General features: G+C 54.6%; 7 protein-coding genes across 7 annotated transcripts; 3 read left to right on the forward strand and 4 right to left on the reverse strand.

Moving 5' to 3' along the window:
* Positions 1 to 1,878: 1,878 nt before the first annotated feature.
* CLAFUR5_02222 (High-affinity nicotinic acid transporter) lies at positions 1,879 to 3,547 on the forward strand (the record flags this gene model as incomplete). The annotated part of the gene is made up of 3 exons (XM_047901370.1): positions 1,879 to 2,075; positions 2,126 to 2,513; positions 2,579 to 3,547. The coding sequence occupies 3 exons, from the start codon at positions 1,879 to 1,881 to the stop codon at positions 3,545 to 3,547; spliced, it is 1,554 nt and encodes a 517-aa protein (XP_047756777.1).
* A 208-nt stretch (positions 3,548 to 3,755) lies between these two features.
* CLAFUR5_02223 (putative metabolite transport protein) lies at positions 3,756 to 5,255 on the reverse strand (the record flags this gene model as incomplete). The annotated part of the gene is made up of 1 exon (XM_047901371.1): positions 3,756 to 5,255. The coding sequence occupies one exon, from the start codon at positions 5,253 to 5,255 to the stop codon at positions 3,756 to 3,758; it is 1,500 nt and encodes a 499-aa protein (XP_047756778.1).
* A 665-nt stretch (positions 5,256 to 5,920) lies between these two features.
* On the forward strand, positions 5,921 to 7,573 carry CLAFUR5_02224 (Serine/threonine-protein kinase SSN3; the record flags this gene model as incomplete). Its single annotated transcript, XM_047901372.1, has 2 exons — positions 5,921 to 6,053; positions 6,279 to 7,573. The coding sequence occupies 2 exons, from the start codon at positions 5,921 to 5,923 to the stop codon at positions 7,571 to 7,573; spliced, it is 1,428 nt and encodes a 475-aa protein (XP_047756779.1).
* Positions 7,574 to 8,228: 655 nt separating this feature from the next.
* CLAFUR5_02225 (1,3-beta-glucanosyltransferase gel1) lies at positions 8,229 to 9,704 on the reverse strand (the record flags this gene model as incomplete). The annotated part of the gene is made up of 3 exons (XM_047901373.1): positions 8,229 to 8,808; positions 8,859 to 9,519; positions 9,578 to 9,704. 3 exons carry the CDS (start codon positions 9,702 to 9,704, stop codon positions 8,229 to 8,231), a joined length of 1,368 nt encoding a protein of 455 aa, XP_047756780.1.
* A 1,416-nt stretch (positions 9,705 to 11,120) lies between these two features.
* CLAFUR5_02226 (uncharacterized protein) lies at positions 11,121 to 13,790 on the reverse strand (the record flags this gene model as incomplete). Its single annotated transcript, XM_047901374.1, has 1 exon — positions 11,121 to 13,790. One exon carries the CDS (start codon positions 13,788 to 13,790, stop codon positions 11,121 to 11,123), a length of 2,670 nt encoding a protein of 889 aa, XP_047756781.1.
* Positions 13,791 to 18,906: 5,116 nt separating this feature from the next.
* On the forward strand, positions 18,907 to 19,269 carry CLAFUR5_02227 (uncharacterized protein; the record flags this gene model as incomplete). Its single annotated transcript, XM_047901375.1, has 1 exon — positions 18,907 to 19,269. The coding sequence occupies one exon, from the start codon at positions 18,907 to 18,909 to the stop codon at positions 19,267 to 19,269; it is 363 nt and encodes a 120-aa protein (XP_047756782.1).
* Positions 19,270 to 21,300: 2,031 nt separating this feature from the next.
* On the reverse strand, positions 21,301 to 22,173 carry CLAFUR5_02228 (Kinesin light chain; the record flags this gene model as incomplete). Its single annotated transcript, XM_047901376.1, has 1 exon — positions 21,301 to 22,173. One exon carries the CDS (start codon positions 22,171 to 22,173, stop codon positions 21,301 to 21,303), a length of 873 nt encoding a protein of 290 aa, XP_047756773.1.
* Between the last annotated feature and the right edge of the window lie 1,159 nt (positions 22,174 to 23,332).

The raw sequence follows: 23,332 nt of genomic DNA on the forward strand, positions 1-23,332 counted from the left end.
TTGACAGGACCTGGATTTGACGCGTCGCAGTACCACTGCACGGCCTCACTGATGAGCTCCTCTTCTTCACGATAGATGGAAGCAACCAAATTGATGAGATAACGCGTGTTGAATGGAAGATACGCGTGTTGGAAAGCGTGGTTTTATTGAGGTGTCCAATATCACTGGGTTGTCCAACATCCGCTTCGCGGGTGCATGGGGACCGACACGGCTATCAGATTCTCAGCATTTCGGTAGCGCGCGGGTATATCCTCTCACGACAAGGATGCGTTGGCTGACAAAACGGCGTACTGTTCGACACGCTTCCGAGATGGTGAGGATCCGACATGACCGTGGTCGACGTTATGCTGACCTGCAAAGGACAGCTCTCCTCGCGCCTCTTGCCGGCTGAACCTATTGCCATCTTCGTGAATATGGCATGTCCACTACAGGCAGTGCTTGCTGAGTTTGGAATACTTACTTGGGCACTTGCAGTTGACGGCTAACATCAAGCAGTACTGAATGTCCACTGGCTTGACCGTTTGCCACGCGACAGCAAGACCATGCAGGTATTGTGTACTTGGAGAAGACCACGCGTCTTCATGCCCCATTCCACGAGCTATAATGGTGCTCGCCATCTGCTCGCACTTTGCCGCTTCCTCTTAGATTTGCATACACGACTGCTGCACTCCGCATGCTACCAGCAGTCTATCGAAGCGTGAGCTCCATACTCCCGCCACTCTTGCACCAGGCCCGCTTCCAAATGCCAGAGCTTGGAGTTGCTCAATTGGAAGTGGAAGTACTGTCCACAAGTGTCCGAGGAAGTTTCATGGTCGGGCTCTTGGCTTGCAGTAGAAGCGCCTGGGCATAAAAGCCACCGGGCTGCCCTCGTGTGCGCGAAGGCGTTCTCGCTCTTTTTGCGGAGAAGTCCCCTTCGAGCAGAACCCGCCGGTAGAAGAAGTTTCCTTCCAGCAGAACCCGCCGGTACGCTTCACCTGGGAGTGACCAAGGATGCCAAGTGGCGATAGACATACGACCTGCATTGATACAATAGCAGATTCGCGAGTATATCTTGCCGGGCAATGGGGCAGTCGACGAGTGGCGACAGCACCTTTGAGGTTGGTCTCTGGAAAGGGCAAATCGACTGGACACCAACCGGCTACAATGCTACTCCTTCTGTACGCTCTGTATTACACGCAACCGGACTGAAAACAATACGGTGTCTTGGTTCAATTCCAAACAAAGTCAACTCCACGAGGCGGCAGCTAGCGGTAAAGCTTGCCATCTGGAACCACGTGCTGCGAGTGACATCCCCAAGGTACCGTCTTTTACAGGCCTGCCTCCGATCATGCAAATACGCCTCCATTGCCAGTAGGCCATGATAATGTGCGATAGCACCTTTCCAAGACTCGCTGTACGAGCCGCGTCTGCACTGTCGGAAGTCTGGAATGGCCCATCGACGCTATCCCCGCGTGGAAATAAGGTTGGTCGTTAGCTTATCTCGCTCCACGCGCTTGGTCTGGGGTAGCTCTCACCAAAAACTGCTTTGCCGTTGATACAGTACATATGCCGTGCAGGATGCCATGCTACGGATTGAAAACGTGGCTTGCGAGGCCAAGGTTCTAGCAGTTTTCGCCACCACTATCACCTTGTCGTGTGACAGGACTTGTCGGCCTAGTGCTGTGTCGCTCCAATCCTGCGGTTATGGGAAGGCCGGATGTTGAACATGGGCATAAGCAGGAATCCTGCTGGACCAAGCAGCATAAGAATGCCTTGATCCCTGGGCCTTGGTGTCTTGTCATCCCTCCTATCTATTGGGCATTTGCTTGACAGCTTGCCATTCTTGTCAAAGCCTTGGTAGACACTGCACTTTCACAGCAGTTCGTTCAAGCAGCCACAATGGCAGTCGCCGATATGGAGAAGGTCGCTGGTGTCCACCACTTCGAGCGAACCGAGTCTGGCGATTCGAAGGAGTCGGGTAACAACACTGCCATCAACGCTTTCACCCCAGAGGAGCAGAAGAAGTTGATATGGAAGATCGATGTTCGCCTCGTCCTGACACTGGGCTTTATGTACTGTGTCTCCTTGATGGACCGGTAAGCGACACCCCACGACCACATGACGAGCATGGCTGATCGAATAATAGCACAAACTTGGGCATCGCCGTCGTCGCAGGCATGGGCGTTGACATGAAACTCGCGGTTGGCTTCAGATACTCCACAATCGTGCTCGTCTTCTTCATCACATACGTCGCCCTGCAGCCCCCAGCGACTGTCATCCTACGCAAGGTCGGACCACGAATCTTCCTGCCCACCATCACCGTCCTGTGGGGTATCACTATGATAACCTTCGCCTTCGTCAAGACCTGGACCACCCTCATCCCACTGAGACTCCTTCTCGGTATCTTCGAGGCCGGCTTCTTCCCTGGATGCGCATACCTCCTCAGCTGCTGGTACCCCCGCTACGATCTCCAGAAGCGCTACGCCGTCTTCTACCTCATCGGCAGCTTGTCCTCCGCCTTCTCGGGTATCCTGGTAAGTCCCCATCTCCACCACCCAGACCACATCTACAAACACAAACTAACCCCGTCACCACCCAGGCCTACGGCTTCTCCCAAATGAACGGCATGGGCTCCCTCGGCACCGGCTACGGCCAACGCTACGGCCCCACCAAAGCAAACCCAACAGCCCCCTCCGGCGAAATGTCCGGCATCGCAGGCTGGCGCTGGATCTTCATCATGCAAGGCCTCCTGACCGTCGTCGTCGCCCTCATCGGTGCCTTCACCATCGCCGACTTCCCCGAAAAAGCCGCGCAAAAATCCAAATCTTTCGCCCTCTCCTTCCTAACCCAGAAAGAAGCCGACTTCTTCGTCGCCCGGATTGAGAAGGACCGTCAGGATGCTATCGCTGAGCCGTTCCAGCTCTCGGCCTACCTCCGCTGTGGTTTGGACTCGAAGATTTGGGGGTTTGCGACGCTGTTCATGCTCACTACCACCAGTACTTATGCGATCGCTTACTTCCTCCCCATCATTCTCCACGACGGTATGGGTTTCGAGGCCGCAATGGCGGAATGCCTCATCGCGCCTCCGTACATTTTCGCCGCTATCTGGATGTTCGGGTGTGCGTGGATTGGCGACAAGTACCGCATTCGTGGTCCTATCATTATCGTTAATGCGCTGCTGGGTGTCATTGGCCTGCCGCTGCTGGGATTCTGTGAAGGAGCTGCGATTCGCTATTTTGGCGTTTTCCTCGCTACCACCTCCTGCAATGCCAACATCCCAGCTATCCTCTCCTACCAAGCCAACAATCTTCGAGGGCAGTGGAAGCGTGCGTTCGCGTCTGCTACGCTGGTTGGTGCGGGAGGAATTGGTGGGATTATTGGGAGTACTGTATTCAGAGCGCAGGATAAGCCGGGATATGCACCGGGCATGTATACGACAATCATCGCTTGTGCGTTGGTTGTGGTGCTTACGGCTGTGATGGACCTTAAGTTCCACCGGGCGAACAAGAGGGCTGAGGCGGGTGGGAAGGTTATTGAGGGGCTTGAGGGGTTCCGGTATACGCTTTAGATGTATAGAGCATACACGTACATGACAATGATATTGATGATGATGATCGATGATCTGAAATGAGTTTCATAAACTTCCAAAGTTCCACGTACCTTGTGTGTAGACTTGCCCTTCTGTCGATGTAGGCTTGAAGGGCAATACTAAGCAAAGGGCAGCATGAGTGATCGATGGTGTAGGTACTCAGATTCGTCCTGCGTCAACATACTTGCTAGTCCTCAAGATCCGGCGCTTTCTTCCTACCCCATACTTCGTCCGCATCGCGTCGACCCCTCGTCTCAGGGACTCTCCACGCAATGAAAGCACCAAAGACCACGGCAGCAGCAGCGAAAATGAAGTATACCTGCCCCTTCCCCATCTTCTCGTTCAGTAGCGGGAAGAACTGCGCCACGATGAAAGTAGCAATCCAATTCGCCGCCAACGCCCACGATTGCGTAGCACCCACAGCTTCAGTATTCACAAGCTCCGCCGCGAGGATGAAAGGTATAGGTCCCAAGCCAAACCCGAACGATGCCACGAACAAGACGACTGAGATCGCGCTCAAGATTTTGATCGACTGCATGATTCCAATGGCGAGGAGGATGCTGCTGATTCCCATACCGGAGATAGAGATTAGGAGACATGTCTTGCGACCCCAGCGGTCTGAGAGGGGTGCGCAGGAGGTGGTGATGATTACGTTGACGCCTGCGACGATTACGTTGAGGTATGCGGAGTTGGCGGCGAGGAGGTCTGAGAGGAGCCCGACGCCGTACATGACTATGCTGTTGATGCCGGTGAATTGTTGGCCGACCATGATCATCACTACGGCGATGACGGCGGGACGGGTATCGGGGTGTTGTAGCACGCCGAAGACGCCGAGGCTGGAGTTGAGGTTGGTGTTTGTGGGTTGTCCGAGGAGTCGTTCCTCTTCGCCATCGACTTGGTGGCCTGCACTGATGTTCCAGCTGGACATTTCATCTTCGATATCTGGCCCGTCGCCTCTGATCTTTTTGAGTATGCTCTTTCCCTTTGATGGCTGTCCGTTCTCCGCTAGCCACTTTGGACTTTCCTGTCCTCCTAGCACCAGGCCGACTGCTTGTACCACAGCTATAGCTCCGCCCACAGCTAGTATGATCCTCCATAGTTGTCCTCTGCTGAGGAAGAGTCCCAAGGCTTGCGTGATGAGGATACCGCAATTGGTCAGAATTTGGGTGAAGGCGCCAAAGAACCCTCTCTTATGTGGAGGTGAGATCTCGCTGATGTAGATGGGTACGACGACCGTGGCTGCTCCTGCTCCTACTCCAGATATGAAGCGTCCTATAGTCAGCACAGTGATGTTTGGTGCAGCAGCCTCGAAGATCGGACCAATGGCTGCGAATATGGATGAGTAGATCATGGCACGCAGTCTGCCTTGCTTAGCCGTGACTGGACCTGCTGAAAGTGCTCCGATAAGACCCCCCAGTGTTAAGAAGGAGGACACCAAGCCGAACTCCACCGGGCTCATGGGAATGCATTGCGGTAGTGTTCCTGTCGATGCGGTAGTCTTCGCTGCGAGGATAGACTTGACACGGGCGAACGTTGATGCATCGATGCTCTTCTTTGCACAGGTGATGACTTCCTGCGGCGCGTTGAGCTCGGCAAGATGGTAGCCGAAGAGGAGAGGCCCGAGGGTTGCTGTCAGGAGGAGGTAGACGAAGTATGGCGTGAGCTCGCCAAATGGGTTGATCGCCATGTTGGCGGGTGCTGATGGAGGGAGCGGTGAGGTAGGAAGGTGTCGTTTACGGGCAGAGACCAGCTCATGCCATGTTCGGTGTCGTGATGCTTGCTATCGTCACCGGAGATAACGTGTGAAGACAAACGAGGCGCTGGTGGTTGCACGAATGCACGTGTTGTCAAGGTTGTCCATGGATGAGATCCGAATCTCGGCTCTCGACCTGGCACCCGATCCCAGTACATGCACTAGAACTACAAATCAACGACAACAACCACCCCCGGGCTTGCGCTCAGAGCTATTGCCCGCAACAAGGCTTGTCGCAGCTGCCAGCGACGTGCCTGGTGGCTTCACGGGACGTTACTCCTGCACGACACCGTTCTCGTGACTTGCAGCTCGCCGAAGTGTACTGTACGCCCGGACGACTGCGCTTCGGCTCTTCACGCATCCTCCCTCCAACCAACATCTCCCGACTTCGTGTGCCCGACTGTCAATCGTGCAGCTAACGAGCTCTATCTCACGTCGCCGTCGCGGCCCGGAACCGCATCACGTCGTCGCTACCATAGCGAAAACAGCCTAAGCTGCATCTCCCCTCCTAGCTCTCTCTCCACTCCACTTCCTGCCTGACCGGATCAGCGGTAAAGGTGTTCTGACGGAAGACTACAGCGAGTAGGGCCGGGCAAAAGATGAGCAGTCCTCCCTCGGCCGGCGTCATGGGCCCGCCATCCGCTGCAACAGGTAGAAATGCCCCGGCTCCTGCCAGCGCTGGGCATCCCCAGTCACAGGGCCTGAAGCGCACTGCACAGGCAGCGTTTGAAGGTGAGCACATTCCCCGAAAGCAGTCTCACTCTTGCCACCATCGTATCGTATAATAAGCGGCAGCTTGTTCTGACAACCATCGAGGCATGTCACAATGGCAGGAGCTGCTGTCCTCACCTTATCGCCTCCTGCTAGTCCGAGATCTGGTCGAGATTCGCCCTTGCAACCTACATGATACTTTATATGCACTTCCGATCTCCTGGAACCAAGCTTATATATGTTGAGCAGAGGCGCCAGAGACTCCTCCATTAGTGAGGATGAACGCCACACCATATGCACCACAACGGCATATTAACGACAACTATGATATCGTCGGCTTCATCAGCAGCGGTACCTATGGCCGTGTCTACAAGGCCACGTCCAAGCGTGGAGCTCCAGCATCATCAACAGCTCAGGTCCAACATCCAGATGGTAGAACCATCGAGGCCTTTGCCATCAAGAAGTTCAAGCCCGACAAGGAGGGCGAGTTGCAATACACTGGTATCTCACAGTCTGCGATACGAGAAATGGCACTATGCACCGAGTTGAGCCACCCAGCACTAATCCACCTCGTCGAAATCATCCTCGAGTCAAAATGCATCTTCATGGTCTTCGAATACGCCGAGCACGATCTACTTCAAATCATCCACCACCACAGCCTCCTACCACGCACCCCCATCCCAGCGTCAACACTCCGGTCCTGCATGTATCAGATATTCTCCGGCCTGCTCTACCTCCACCAAAACTGGGTAATCCACCGCGACCTCAAACCCGCCAACATCATGGTAACCTCCAGCGGCGCCATCAAAATCGGCGACCTCGGCCTCGCTCGACTCTTCTACAAACCCCTCCATGCCCTCTTCTCCGGCGACAAAGTCGTCGTAACAATCTGGTACCGTGCCCCCGAACTCCTCCTAGGAAGCCGCCACTACACCCCCGCCATCGACCTCTGGGCCGTCGGCTGCATCTTCGCCGAACTGCTCTCTCTACGCCCCATCTTTAAAGGAGAGGAAGCCAAGCAAGACAGCAAGAAAGCCGTCCCCTTCCAACGCAACCAAATGGGTAGAATCGGCGAAATCCTCGGCCTCCCCAAGAAAGCAGACTGGCCCTTACTTCCCGCAATGCCAGAGTACCCCAACCTCCAAACCGTAAACATGCACAACCCCGGCGTCAACCGGCCCCTAAGCCTCGAAAAATGGTACCGCAACACAATCCAAAATAACAACTACGGCGGCCCCACCTCCCCACCTCCCGACGACAGCGCTCTCGATCTCCTCAAGAGGTTGCTGGAATACGACCCGCTGAAACGCCTCACGGCAGAAAAAGCACTAGAGCATCCTTACTTCGTCGGCAACGATGGGAAGGGGAGACCCCCGAGTTGGAATTGTTTTGAGGGACTGGAGGCGAAGTATCCAGCGAGGAAGGTTAGTACGGAAGCGCATGAGATTAGTACGGGGAGTTTACCGGGGACGAAGAGGAGTGGGTTGCCTGATGATTCACTGCTACGGCCGCCGGGGAAGAAGATGAGGGGCGATGGATGAAGGGGAGGAGTTTGCCGTGGTCTTTTGCTACATCGAGATGTTCTTGGCACTGGACGTATGCATGAGCCCAGCTGCTGGCAGAGTGGTTGGTATAGAGTCGAAGGGCCTGGTCGGGGCCCGCAGAATGACGCTTTTGATGCCTTCCATAAGGGCAGGGCATTAGCACCCTCGGGGCCAGGCAGGACCACATGCTCCGGGACTGCAAACGTCGAGCTATCCAACTCGATGAGACCCAAGACGACAACATCCTCGACATCACAGCCGAATGCGTGGGGTCTCCTCAATCACCACACCAGCAGGACTCTGAAACATCAATCTATGGAAGCTGATCAGAAAGGACACATCCTTACCCTCCATCACTGCAGAAACGTAAAGTGGGGGCACTCTGAACATTCTAACAAGAAGAATCATACAGAACATACTACTCTACAAAACAAGTAGTTGGAAAATCTCATACACCCCGATGCGAAGCTGCAAGTTACACTTTGTTCTAGCTCATTTCATATGTGGTGGCTGCGTCTATTCGACCAACAGTCCATGACCAAACGCCAGCAAATGCTCAGCCAAGCCATCATAACTGCCAAATGATATATCCGGCGCAGTTTCTTCTGTCTCCTCGAAATGTCATACTGTCACTCGTCTCGGTGCCACTGTCTTAGACGAGTGCCATACCGAACAGAGTGAACAGCATAACGAAACCGCTGCACACAAATGGCGCGTATCCGATCTCGCCCATTGCAATGGCGTTCGCTGCACTGCTAGAGCTAGCGTGGCCAGAGGCAACAGCAGAGACACTGCCAGATCCCGGTGCAGCGGTTCCAGTGGACTCACCACCGGCATTCTGGCTACCAGTCCCGGAGAGACCAGGGCCTTTTCCAGCACCATTCTTCATGTATTTCTCGGCACCCTCTGGGATGGCTGGAAGATCCTGGCCGGTGAAGTCCTTAACCTCCCAGGTGCTGGACTCAGTTGGGCACTGGCTTGGTGTGCCGTCGCTCTTGTAGCCTCCGTCGCCCTGTGGTGGTGGGGTCTTTGAGAGGGCGGACATGAGGGCGGTGAAGTCGGATTTTGGGGTGATGGTGTTGCCGCTGATAGTGACGAGACCGTAGCCGGAGCCTTCCTCGGAGTATTCGTAGACGAGACCGCCGGAGTAGACTGGAGTCATGTCGGTGCCGTAGAGAGCGGCGACTTCGCCGAAGTTACGCTTGTTGGTGACGCAGCCGTACTCAGAGAGGCTGTGACCAGGTCAATGAAAAGCATTGAAGAGAAGATCATGGCAACTTACAAGAGAGGAATGCTGTAGTCGCCGTACTGCTTGACCTTCTGATCCCAACCGGAAGTCTGGTAAGACGATGGGTCACACCAAGAGTAGTCGTTGAAAGCGTAGAAGTCGCTGCGCTGGTCATCGGTACCGCAGTTCATGTACTCAGCCATCTCGAAGCGGTTGCTCTCAACATCGGCAGCAGAGTAGCCAACAGGAATCGAACGGTATCCCATGCTTCCAATGTACTGTTTCATATCGCGGGTGACAGCCTTGATATAAGGAGCGCAGTTGGTGTTGTTGTCAGCATTAATGACCTCATTACCAGAGAAGAACAGAAGCGTGTTGTCGTACTTCGCGAAAGCATCGATGGTCGCAAAGATGCTCTGGAGGTACACATCGTTGTACGACGCAGCTGGGTCGGCGCGGTTGATGGAGTATTTGGGGGTGTTGACGTCGAGCGCGAGGTAGATGCCAGCATCTGCCAGGGCGGCCATGCACTCGTCGTGGTTTGCGGTGTTGTCGACAGTGTAGACGCGGATCGTGTTGATGCCCAACTTCTTGAACTGCTCAATGTCGCGCTTGCAGACGTCGACATCAGCGATGGAGTCGGTGGCCTTGGAGGAGCCGCCGGGTTGGTAGTCGATACCGCGGATGTAGAAGCGATCCTCGCCGGCGAAGAAAGCTGGGGAATGGCATGTCAGTCTTGTGTTACGCGGGATGCGCGTGTCGGAGAAACGTACCGTTGCCCTTGACGGTCACGGCTGGGAGACTGCCAGAGCTGGAGCTGGAAGCAGCGGCCTTTGCAGGCGTGGCCACAGCGTGAGTCAAAGCGGCCGAAGCCACGTTGAGAGCAATTGCACCCTTCATGATGTGTGTGTGTGTGTGTTTGTGGTTATTAATCGATTCGGTTTGATCACAGCAAGGCAATCGCGTGGCGCTCTCGCGTGTCGGGTCCGGTTGAAGAAATGGGAGCTGGTGTGGAAGGAGAAGCGACTGTGAGAAGGAGTCTCAAAACGAATGAGAGACTGATTCGATTAGTATGAGGATGGTCGAACAACGACTGGGCAAGAAGAAGGTGTGTGTGATGGCAGAAGGAGGCAAGAGAGAGGCCAAGTTCGAGGTTGAGAGATGTCGAAAGGACGACCCTCGTTCCTGCTTCACTCTCGCCTTCACTTGCTGCAGGTGCGTTACTGGTGGCCACTCGCTGGGTCTGCCTCCCCTCAGAGAAGGAGCCAAGCCCAATGCAATCGCTTGTTCGCCGCGAAGCTCTCAGCCGTTGAAGCCAATATCATATCGCTCCAATCATCTTCTTTCGCCCTTGCGACCAAGCAGCCTCTGCCGCTGCTTCACTAAACCTTGGGAATCTTACAGTACTGGCAATCCTTGTCCATGTCTCCATTTGATGTCGATCATGAAACGGATGTTGTGTTTCAGAGTCAACAATACTACTGTAGCGATCAAGCAGAACAGCAGCAGCCTCCTTCGCCACGTCAACTGTTGTTGAATAGGCACGGCAAGTCCTCGGTCCACCCCGGCCCTCCTCCTTCACCACCGGCATTACGAGATTGCGGTAGAACTTATTTGTGGACCAAATCTGGACCTCGTGAATTGTGGAGGTGGAGGCTGTGCTGTGCTAACAAGAGCCTTTCAACGATCACTCCATACGACCACGAACATGATGACTATCGCAATAGCTTCAACATACACACGCGTCAGCAAGGAATGCAACGTGCTGTACGAACATGGTCTTGGCTGGTCTCTCAAGCAATGTGGCACTTCCCGCTTCACGACATTTCCTACCTTAGGCGTCTGAAGACTTCACGAATGTAGTCCGCAGTGAGAGAATTGGCACAAACATTGGACACGAATTCCAAGATCGGTAAAAGTTGTGTTCATAAAAGGCGTAGCCAATCCTGCACCCCATGCCCACATGCCTCATAACAATGATGACCCATCCCAGATCATCAACATGATTTCGCAACGCCATTGTCCCACAACCATAACCCCCCTTCCACCCTCAAAGGCATGGATAATGTCCCAACCGCGCGCCTTACATAGCCGTCTTAGAAACTCCCACCAATATACTCCACCTATACCCAGAAACCCATCCTCCATCCGTCAGAGTGCCGTAACCCATCGTATGGTTCCAGCGAATGCATAAACGCTCGTCAAAGTCTCAACCTCTCTGTTCTTCTTATCCGCCCAAGTGTTAAATAGTGTCTGTCATACCGTCAAGAAGCTGTTGCGTGGGCAAATGTCTTTCTGTCTGGTGATATTGTGCTCTCATGAGATGGTCGATGTGCTGGCTTGTCGATGCTTTGACTTCCAGAACATCAACTTCTTCAGTCGGTGCTCTTTCTTTTTCGGCTCCTTGCTCGACAGATCGGTGGCCGCGGTCTGCGGACGTTCAGATACTCCAGTGCCAGGTCGAGGTCCAAAAGGTGATCCCACCAGCTGGGAGAGGCTTGCAATACTGGCACGTTTGCGCCAGCGATCGTGGTGCGCTGTCGAGTCCAAGGTGCCAGAAGCGACAGACGGCGTTCGAAGGCCGCTGATGTCTCGGCGGGATGAGTTCGCGTGAGATGTGCTTAGCATCGTCGAACGGCTGCTAGTCAGGGAGGGAATGTCGTCGACAGAGATTCGGACATCGGGTGTGGGCTCGCCTGTCGTACACGAGCTCATAGTGCGGTTGCCGGTCATTGATGATGCGGATGTGCCGACTCTCGAGGTGTCGAATGAAGTTTGGCGTCGGGTAAAGTCAGGTGTAGAGAACGCCGAAGTTTGGTAGCTCTCTGGCGTGGTCAACGACTGCTGGCCGTCAGGCAGGGTTAGCATGCCTGGTTGACCACCTACAATCGTAGGGGTCTCGCTGCTGTCCGATGACTTTGTCAAGGAGTGGGCTCGTGGTTCCTCGTGGAACTCGACGATCGCAGGCTCCACCGGGCTCGACTCCTCAATGATGGTATCTTCGATGACAGAGGACGCTCGGCGATTCAGCACCGGCATGCCAAGAGATGAGCTCATGTGGCTGAATGCTGTCGCTGGTCGTTCAGACTCCCACTCTGCATGCCGGATTCGCAGCCCATCATCGAGGCTCAAGCTTGGAGTTGAGCTGTTCGCGCTGACGTCTGAGTCGACGATTTGCACACCCATTCGAGACTCCTCGTCTTGAGTAGATGATGTGCTGCCAGGTCTTGCAGGCTCACCTTCCTCCTCTTCCTCCTCCTCGAACACGTCTGCCATGCCGGGCTGCGGCGGTGTGCCGATCCTAGTCTGGTCCCACGGCGTAAGCATTGGAGCGCTCTCTGCCCTGCGATGACTAGGCGTGGGCTGATAGTGTCCACCTGGTCCAAAGAAGTCTCTGGCACCACGGCTGCTGTGCAATTCTCTTCGTGATTTGTGGGCGCCAAAGGGAGGTGTCTTGAAAGGTCCAAGTGCTGCATCCAAGTCGAGCATCCCACCCGAGTCGTCAGATTCGGGTAAGTTGGAGTACGTGTGACTAGCAAACACGGGCGGTTCGATCTCCACGCGCTGAGAGTGCGCGCTGACAGGATCAGCGTCCATGCTGAATACAGCGTCAAGATCAGTCTCGGCCTCTGCAGATTCTGGTTCGATGACTGGGCTGGCATCGGCATGCGGGTATTGATATGAAGGCGCGAGATACTCGAAATGTCGTCTCCCAGACTCTTTACCTCGCCGTGAGATCTTCGACACCGCCCAGTCCTTGAGTCTCCTCGAAGATGACCGCTGCTCGGTGTTGTAATGCCCGCTTTGATCCACTGCGGTGTGCGGGACCGGATCCTGAAGGGAGATCGTCGAGAATCGAGATGGTTCGTCCGCGTGCATCCCCATCGCTGGCTCGCTACGCCGGCGATCGAACCCGAGAGCATAGCTCAGGGACTTGTGCTTACCATGTACGCCTCGTCCTTTGCCAACATGTGCTTCCGTTGCGAATGTCAGCTTGTTGGGCATCGCGCTAGGCTGTGATATGGGCCGCCGTAGGTTCTCGTGCGAGTTTCCATGCTTCAGCCATTGACCTTCTCTTTCTACACGTCTGCTGAGTCCAATTGGTGACTTGGTCTGAGACCTTGGCTCGTTCTCCAGTGTTGTGCTCAACGAAGGTGTTCGTGCGCGCGAAGACGGCGGACTTGGGCTGCTCAAACTCAACACGGAAGATATGCTGTTGTTCACGGAGTGGCCTCGGACAGTGGACATCGAGCTTTCGGTCTCGGATGAGATGGTAGACAACGGCCTGGGAATGTATTCAACGTTTTCGGAGAACTCGACGCGTGGCCGGGATGGAGGTCTGGCGGGTGAAGAATCGAGAGGAGGTCCAAACGGGTCATTCGATGCGGAGGTTGAGCCTGGTGGACCATCGAGGGGAGTATTTGGGAGACTGCTGCTCAAACGTGGTTGTGTTTCTGCTGTAGTCATCACTGCACTCCAGTCACTACTCGATAAAGTGACTCTTGATGCTCTGCTCTTATGGCCGGAAGGCCGTCCTGGTACTGCAAGAGGCGCAGACTTGGTCGGACTTGCACTGATGGCACCCGACATTCCTACACCATGACCTCCGACAAGCTCGCTTGTGTTCCTCTTGTGGGCACTCCTCGCGGGTGAGGTTTGAGTAGACTCCGCCTGGTCCGCGGTCAAGCCGGTGGTGTCACTCGCGTTGAACGTGAAACTAGGCAGCATCGAAGCTCCTCGACGATGCGATGTCTCGCTAGGCTGAGGTTTCAGGCTGTCCATGTGTACCGACATTGGTCTTCGGTGGGCGCGGCTGTTTCGAGACAGTTGTGGCATCGAATCGGCAGGCGGTATCCTTGGGAATGAGAAGTCTGGATTCGGAAGCATTTCGATCTTTGGGCCCGCCGCAGCTAAAGGTATGTTGGAAGACATGGCTCGGAGGTTGTCGGTATAGTTGCTATGGCCAGGAAGCATAATCTCGGTCATGATGTAGAAACAGAAGAGTCGTTGCGGGTGAGCAGGCTAGAAGTGATGCTGAGTGCCCAGCTCGCGCGAGTCGAGCATCGAAGAAGCGTCAAGGACGGCGCGCCAGAGTCGTTCGCAGTAGTAGGCGGCGTGGAGTGGTGTATATGATGGGTGCGAGTCAAGGCGGTTGCCGGTGATGTGGCTCGTTTCAAGGATGTCAATGGGGTGTAGAACTATCTGTTGGTATACTGTCAGCACGTATCCTCGCAGCGCTCGTAGCGCTTGAGATACGCCGCTCAATGCAAGACGCAAGGCTGGCCATACATATCGGAGGCCAGCTCGCAGAGCGTGAGGCACAGCAAGGTCGCCGAATCTTCTGAAAGCAAGAATAAACAATGCGAAATGAGTGGACGCAGCAACCAGCAGCAACAACAGAAGTCGTTGCGGCGTTGTGCCTGATCAATGGGTGCGCGAGGCAGCGATTGTCAGTGGAGAGGGTGTGGTGTGTCGGTGGGTGGAGGAGTTCGCAGCAGTGAGAAGAGGTGGTGAGAGAGGGCTCGGATTGGTCTTTGCGCGCCAATGCCGCTAGCGAAGTTAAACAAGGATTGGCAGATGGCGTCGCGCAGTTCCATGCCGGTCGTTGTCTGCACTATTCTGCGACTGCAACTCGCACAGCAGGTCGTGCTCCACGACCGCTCGCCGCCAGTGTGACCACATGTATGAGCGCTGCTTATCACCACTGCCATATGATCGTCATTGATGAGGCATGGAGCGCTCGGCGGATCACGCCGCTTGGCATATCTTCAGGCGCTCGTATAACGCACTCTATCTCCGGATCTGAGTTATATCGAACAACCCCAGCCCTAGCAAGCCGTTGCCAGGCGACGCGTGACTGCAAACCATGGCACAGAACGTGAGCAATGAGCATCTTGCAGCAGTGCAGCAGAACCATACGAACCACCACAGCGCCCGGTGGCTACTCTGCTCGGCCTGCCCGGCCTGTGAATTGCGTGCTCTTCACCCTCTGCTGATGTGTACTGCGCTCTCTCATTCGTCCGTCATGCACGTCGCCAGCGGGACACTTCCTATCAAAGCTCTGCAAGTGATTGTGGATACTGTAACTCTTGCGCATTAGCTGTGTGGAGTCTATGCAGCTACCACGCTCTGGTTTCGCGCACACACAAAGACCATCGTGCGCTCACCGGCCAATGATGTGTGAAATTGCGTCTTGCGCGATGTCGTCGTCTGTCACCGTCCGCTGCGTATGCCTGCAAACTACTCCAAATCCCTCCACGATACGTGCTCATCTTCATCCGCAGCACGACACTCTGCAGGCTCGTGTCCTGAGCCGTCAGTTCCTCGGACAACACCTTGAAACACCAGACAAAGGACCACACTGCCGCCGCTTGCCGCTCGATGAACCCTGTTTGCTGATCTTTCTCGGACGCAGGGGTGCAGCACCTCGTGCAACGGTGCAGGAAACCACAAACTCTACTTTGCAGCTGAGCGCTCCTTCACTTCCGCTCACTCCCAAGTGTGCTTCCTGCTTCGTTCGCAGTCTTGCCCAAGTCTAGCCTCTGCAGAATCTACATGTTTGATGAGATTCAACGCTCGTGGCTACACTGACGCGTCAGGGTCTGAACGGCAACGGCGAGGTGCAGCAGGAGCGTTGTTCGATCGACGAATCCTACGTCAACGGAAACACAACAGCTCTGCAGCCGGACCATGGTGGAAGCTCGTTGAGCAGAATAATAATGCTCCACCTTCGTCCTTGGGGCGCCAAAATGCTCCGAGCCGCAGCTTGAGATGCTGCTGTGCTGCCTCAACTGTATAGCTTAACGCGTCGGCCCGCCACGATCACGATCAGACGCGTACAAGGGCGCCGCCAGTACCCTGATAAGACGTCTGTACGACTATGACTCGCATGCTTATGCTTCTGCCATCTCCACAGCATATCACTGCCAGACTGCCGGGTCTTAACAGCGGAAAGCGGGAGAGCTCGCCGCGGATGTGGTTCGTATCTCAAGGATGGCAGGTCACTTCCGGACGGCACTCGACATTGATCGTTGCGGTGACAGTGAAGCCGTTATTATGCGCGACCGCGAGCCGTGGGCCGAGCAGATGTTGACAACGAGAGACTGCATCTAGACCCCTTCGCGACTTCGGAACAATACTTGCAGGCGCCACTGGCATGTACGTCCTTTTCGCCCTCATGCGAACTCCCCGCATCGGATGCCTCCGAGGGAGAGATATGCGCACATTCCTAGAGGAGCAAGACAGGCACTTTACACGACTCGATCTCACATCCGAGTGTCTATGTTCCTCCAAAACGCCAGCGGCGCTCCATCCCAGGCCGGCAACGTTCACCGTCATCTTCACGGAATTGCTCGCTCACGTCTCAAAGTCAAGAGACAACGTTGGACAGCTTCGCCAGAACCATTCGCTGTCACGTCTCAGAACCGGTAGTGACTGACCAAGGCTTTGGCACGGAATCTCCTTCAGGGCTGGCGACCCGTTCCACGACACTGCGAGACGAGGCGCTCGCACTCAACTTCACAGCAAACTGCCTCACATACAGCAACGACCGTCACACGGGCAGTCTCATCGAAACGACCAGCGAAAGCCAACATTGTACAGTTGAGTCTGCCCTCCGCCATGTCAAACCCCCCACAGGTCCTCTCGTGAAGTCGTTGGCCCAACGCCCGAGTGGGCTACACAATCTTCAGCAACTCACCTTGAAAGCAAGCAATCCTTGCCCAAACATGGAAACTCTCTTTGCGCAAAAGGATCAACCTGGCGTTTCAGCGCTGCCACGACGTCGCATCTGAAATCCTGAGTCAACTTCATTTCACCGCCACGTCCAACGAATGTATAATTGCATGAGGCTTCTTCTTTTATTATTCCCAACAAATCTCACGTGGCGTGCTCCCGGTAGTGGTAGTGGTACCTCATGTCGGTAAGTTTGTTCCTGGAATGAGGATTTGAGACCTTGGTATAACGTGAACTGGAGAGCGAAACACAAATATGGTGGATGATTTGGTTGTTGGGTAGGAGCGATCCTCGTACACGTTCAAAATCGTTGGTCCCTCGGTACGAACGTCTGACTACTGGCTTAGCATGTGCCAAACCCCATACACAGAGACGATCGCTGATCGTAAGCATCCAAGCCCTCAAGCACATGCCCATTCCCGGAATCCATCACTAGGCGTAACCATCCGAGCCATCTTGACCACCCTATCTTTGGAAGCTTCAGTCTCGCGTCGGCAAGAACCGAAGGTCCAAGACAGAAGCATATGAGTTGGGGCAGCAGCGAAGACACTCTTCTGGAGGGAGGCTCTGCTCTTTGACTTCGCGCCGCCGTCACAGGGAATACACGTAACCAACATTCACATCCTGCCGTCGCATTCGACACGTAAGCTTGCGTGGGCTCCGCACGGCAGAGACATAGAATCTGAGACTTCAAGGGCCACAGTTGTGGCATACGTATCGCCGGACCATAGCCATGGACACGAGCAATCGACGTAGACATAGTCAGAGATGGAGGGGCACGTCTCCGCTGGTGTATTCCCATCACCTCGTCGTCATGGTCCGACGTGACCATAGCGAATACCAGCACCGCTGGTGCGCCTCGAGGTATGGAACCTTTAGCTCTGTCCTTGGCACTGACGATGCATTAACGCCACATCACGGTCAGAGAGGTGGGGACGGTCAGTCTTGTTGGAGCAGAGGGCGGATATGTTCTCGTCTCTATACTTTTGCTTCTTCGTCTAGCTCGCTCACGCCCACCTCATCCTCCCACTACCACGTTCACCTGCTTGCTTTCCCTACCTGCACATCATCCCCAGGCCTATGCAGCTCCTCCGTCCCCTCCCCAAATCCTCCGTGTCGCTTATTCCGGTCGGAGTCGGTCAACTGGGCACAAGAACGTTCCTTTCACTGCGTTCACACTCACTGCTCGTGAGATGGAACGGCCACGCGAAAGCCATACCGAGAATTGCCAAGAGTTGCATCAGCGTGCCCTCAGATTGTGTGGGAAGTCAAGGCAGAAAGAATGACAAGCCGATTTCACGTGAACCAAGCCATCTCCGAGGAAGCGATGTTGAGCATACAACGAGCTTGGAGGAGAAAGTTGATAAGGCCATCGCTGGGGCATTTTGAATGCCACGGCCAGAGTCGCTAGAGTTGCGCTTTTGCTTCGATGCAGTTCAGACCCATGATCCTTAGCTTCTGCCGTCTGGATTGACATATTCTGAGGTAGATGTCTGTGCTGCCCAGCTTCAACGAAGGTGGCACACGCAACTGGCGGATGGGAACATCTCCCAGGATCGCTCACGCTTGGCCAAATCAGGGCCTTCCCTCTTTTCGGACACGGACTTCATCCTTCATCTGCGCCTTGGCCCTTACCTCACTTGGTCGCTATACGGAACGGTCGCGCGCTGTACTTCACTACATAATATATTCGACCCCTTCCTGTCCCGTCCACGTTTCCCACCTTCACTCCCTCCTGCTTTCCTCCACACAAGCCGCTCCGAGTGTCTGGCAACCGCGAACCATGGATGCTTTACCAGCAGAGTGAGTCGCGCGTTCGCTACATGTTCCTCATCTGCTCACTCGCCGCCTACACAGACTGATCGAGAGAGTCGCGCAGTACTCGAGTGTTGCAGGGATTGGATGCCTGCGTTTGACCTGTCGTGGACTGGCGGCAAGAGCAGTGTGCGGCAGATATGCGGAGGGCCTGCAGCAGCGCACAGTGTGTTGGAACGCGCAGGACTCCGCCGACGGCTTCGCCAATTCTATATTACAATCGAGCTTGGGAATAGCGGCAAGACACCTCCAGACCGTCACCTTCGCTGGCCGCTGCATGCACCATCACACACCGGACCATGACACGGTCAATGGCGACGAGGCTTCCGCTACCCAGCGACAACATGCTCTGCATGAGCTTGTGACCACGCTGTATCTCGACATTCGGGACGATCTCCGCATGGAGCTGCTTATCCATGACACGCGTCCGGAATCTCCCTTCGAACCTCCGCAACTCCACGGCGGTAGAACTGGCATTCCCCCCAACGATTGCAGACCGACGTGGGAATGCGCCGCGTCCACGTTTGCTTTTGGCATTGACGCACTTGCCACCATGTCAAACCTTGTCGTCGGACTCAATCTATATAGCAGCCATGCGCAAGAGTGCGCGCTGGCTATTGATCAACTAGGACCTTGTCTTCTCCACGAGAATCTGACTCCAGCCTTGGGTCAGCTCCGCTCCATCTCCATGCGCCTGTCGCATTCTGTCGCAGGCGATGCTGAAGACCGCTGCGACGACGACGATTCGGACGAATCGAGTATTCCGTCGGGCAATGCGCCGTCCGACTCAAAGAATGTCGAGGCGAAGCCCTTAAAATCCATTTCAAACGATATTAACACGGCTCTCGATCCAGCATCTTACGTCCGTCACTTCCTGAATGTGTGCCCTCCTTTACAGTCTCTGCACATCCATTAGTATCATCTTGCAGCCCGCGGGGATCAAAGTGAAGCTGAGATGCACCAATCGCGTTTCTTCGATCACCTAGAGGCGACCAGGCTTCCCCAACTGCAGAGCCTCAGTCTTGTCAACATTGAATGCCAAGGAGATGTTCTTGCTGCGTTTGCCGCTACCCACAGCGCTACCTTGCGTCGTGTCAGCCTTGATCAGATCACGCTTTACTCTGGCGAGTTTCAACCTTTTTTCAATTGCCTGCAGTCCGAAATGCCGCACTTGGAAGCGTATAACTTCGCCAATCTTCACGAAGGGAAGAAGCGAATCTGCTTTCTGGTACCTGGCACACCCAATGTCCCCAGCACAGACCTTTCAGATGGACTGAATCGCTTACAGCGAGAAGGGCAAGACGTCCAAAGTCGCATCCAGTACCGCCTGCAGCAAGGCGGAAGTATCGGATGCCCCGAGCTTTTCAGATCACTAGTGTCGTCGGTACAAAAGTACGGGCCACCGATGGCGTACTACTCGTTCCTCGCATCGAACAAGACCGATCGGCGGCGGGTCGAGGTTTATTTCGTGTCCGAATGCTCCAATTCCATATCTATCGTCCAACATGATCTGAAGTTACCCACGCACTACCGAAGAGGGCAACCAGGGGCGAACTCCTCTCGACCACCGACGATCCTATCCATTGCGTCGATCCAGAAGGATCCGCCTGCAGGATCCTCAGTGAAGTACAGTCTCATGCCTGCAGGCGGAAAGTTCGAGTCCTCAGCTATGCCACACGAGGGGGGGGGGACCCGACACTAAGCTCACAAGCAGCTTGGTCGAATCGCCTCTCCTGGTCGATGATGTCTGTCTAGCTGTCGCACAAGTTCGGGCGTCCGCAGCATATTAACCTCGCCGTACGAGCAGCGTGACGTGGCGCCTAAGATCTACTCGTAGACCTTCCGTATCTCCGTAGGGTCGAGAGAGTTCTAGGTTTTTGTAGGTGGAAGTCCAGGTAATTCAGCGATCAGGGTGTTAAGAAGGGCGTAGGTGTTTACTTCGTAGTGAGACGCAAGGACGCTGGCGAGGGCGTCTTTGCAGTCGAGGTGTCAGTGTCGGTGAGATGATGTGGTGGGATAGGGAAGCCCTGCCGAACTGACATAAGAGCAGACTCCAACTCGCATGGTCTTCGATCCAGCCATAGTCGGCGAATTCCGAGACTACTCGCTATGCCGGCCATGCCCGGCGAGAGGCCTCTTTGGCGGTTAGGCCTCACTGTAGAGGCCGTGTCCTCGATTTAGAGGGGATCCATTGTTCTTGTAGGTGAGTCGTGAGATCGGAAGGGAAGGAGTAAGCAAGAGGACATTGACTTTGCTGTAGCGGGTCGGGGTGCGCCATGTCACTCGCGCAGTATTCGCCGGTGTGTGACAATGGGAGCGAACAATTTAGGCAATAGGGATAGCACCACGTGATCGGACCTCGACGAGTGAGGGGGCTGACGACTTATTAGAGCGGTGAGCGTACTTCTCAGCTGCCGGTCACAGGAACCTACTCACTGTATGGAATAGCACATGCCATGGCTGGAGATGATCGCTGGGGGCGAATCTGCTTCTAAGCCGTCTCTGCTCAATTTGTCCTTAAGTGCTGGAGCCTCGAACTGAGGGAGCTGAAGCTGCGTCAAGATGTTCGCCAGGCTATTGTACTTTGTTCGTCACTTGGAATGCGCGGTGTGCCTTACTCTGTTTCCCTGATACTCAGTCCATGATCCACTCTCTGGAACTTGACGGGCTCAGGCCTTCCCAGGCTACTAGTCCTTCTCCTACGCTTGTGTGCACTGCTAGTGGCGTGTTCTGCCACAAGACGTGTTTCGGGCTCTGGTGAGTGGCTAGAGAGGTCGTCGCTCTGCGCGTTGGATTCAGAGGTCGATATGCCATCGTCTGTCCCGAGTCGTGCTAGCTGCTTTTGTATAGTGCGTATTTTCGCGGCATGGTCGCCTTCGACGCTGGTATATCCTTCCAGAGTTCGCAACCACATGGTTCGCGCCTTTCCAAGATTGCCAAAGTCTTGTTATAGGAGAGAAAGATTCCAAGCGGCTCTAAGTGTCGAATCATGACTCTGCCCCAATGCCTTCTCTTTCCCTCGCAGCGCTCGCAAATACATATCCTCCGCGTCCTTCAGCTTACCCTGCCGTCCGTAAAGAGCGCCAAGACTATCGAGGGTTTGAAGTGTGGTCGCATTCTCCGGCCCTAATTTCTTCTCCATTCCTACAAGCGTTCGTAGCCACACGTCCTTCGCCTTCTGCAGCTTGTCTTGATTTCTGTAGAGAAGGCCAAGGTTGCTACAGATTCCGAGAGTCATCTCCTTCTCCGGTCCCCATGCCTCCTCGCTCTCTGTCAGCGCTCGTAGGTACAAGAATTCTGCTGTTTGCGACCTCTCGCATCGCGCCACAAAGTGTGCCATTACATAGAGGTCATAATCCACCCCAGTCACTCCGGTCTCTTTTTCGAGTCGAGTAGCTACTACTCTCGCGTGCGGCAGAAGCCCTTCAGCTCTAATTTGCTGGCCAGTACCGCTCACGAGCGGTACCCTCCTCGCCACGATCCGAATCGCTCTTGCGCACAACGCTTCCCTGGCCTTGTTGTCCACGATTCTATGCAGAGTCCATCGGTGCATAACCGGGTGAATAGAGAATCCGGCACTGCCATCGATGGCGTTGACCAGGAAGTATTGTGCAAGAACACCGAGCGAGTCTTGGAAGGCAGGTTCATCCGTCGCGAAGTCGAGCATGTCCTCGATGCCACCCTCTTCCTGATCCCGCTTGGACATCTCGGGATATGTTCTAATGAGCTCATATGACACGTCTCCATGATGCAAGAACGCCCACTGATCGAGAATGTTCGTCGCCTCCGGATTGATTCTACGCGCCTGCTCGTAGGACATCATCCACATCGTCAAGACATTCCTCTCTCGGTATTCCTGAAGGGGATAGCGATTTTGGTAGCGCACCAGATCGTTCCATATCTTACCGTAAGACTCAAGATAGCTTTGGCTGCCATCGCTTGTTTTTGTGGGAGTCCGCGTAGTCGCACACCCCGCGGATAACAACACATGGAAATGTGTCCATCAGGCCTGCTGCTTCCATCTCAAAGCATAATATGTCTTCTTCTTCCGCGATGCGGTCTCTCGTTGGCTATCCTTTATCACCGTGTCTCCAGATGCTATGGTGCCATAGTGTATCCTCGGCTTATCGCTCTGGCGCGACGGCTCCCGTCTCACTATGCGCGCCTTATCACACTCCTCACAGGTATCTCCTCCGACATGGCTGTACTCTATCTCCTATATCAGACCGCGGGCAAGGCCACCAATTTTTTGACGCTAACCTTATTAGATTGGATGCCTTAGGTGTCAAAGATTTGAGTGGCTTGCCACGGGTCTGAAAGCTTTCCGCACTAAAGAGCCGGATTGTCGCATATAGAACACTAACTTTCTACAACACAACGACGCATTTACTAATAAATGAACGGACACTTAGAGGTTAGAGAGGGTGCAATTCTAAAGGGCCCTGCATGTCGCAGTGTTTGCATATGGCGTTGTTTACCTTCAAACGAGTAGTGATCCGAATGACAGTCCTAGGATGACACAACTGCAAATCACGGCGCAGGTTGTTTCAATCGCAGCTTTAACATACACAATGTAATGACTATCGAAAAATTGACTTTGCTATCTTTTCGAGACATAGTTTTACCACTTTTTGCATATCTAGTGTCGGTGTTGAGATATTGCAATTAAGATTGCTAATTCTGATTCCTGGTGATGACGCGGATGGCCGACAGGCGCCATATGGCCTCAGGCGCTTCGCCAGAGGCTCCGCCCGAATGTCACGTGTGTCAGATTATGTAGTTCGGTGGACCTCAATGGCGGTCCGCCTGATATTGGAGGTAGATGATATATGCGCATGCGGTGGCTATGGACATGTGGCCGGCATCCGTGTGTCCACACGTCTCGGCCGGTTATCTGGCCATGGCTTTGTGGCTCATGGTCCAAAACATATGGCTTGTAGTCGAGCCACAAATGGCCACGGACCATGCATGTGGTTCAT

The sequence above is a fragment of the Fulvia fulva genome, chromosome 1 (genome assembly GCF_020509005.1).
Source record: "Fulvia fulva chromosome 1, complete sequence".
Taxonomy (NCBI): domain Eukaryota; kingdom Fungi; phylum Ascomycota; class Dothideomycetes; order Mycosphaerellales; family Mycosphaerellaceae; genus Fulvia; species Fulvia fulva.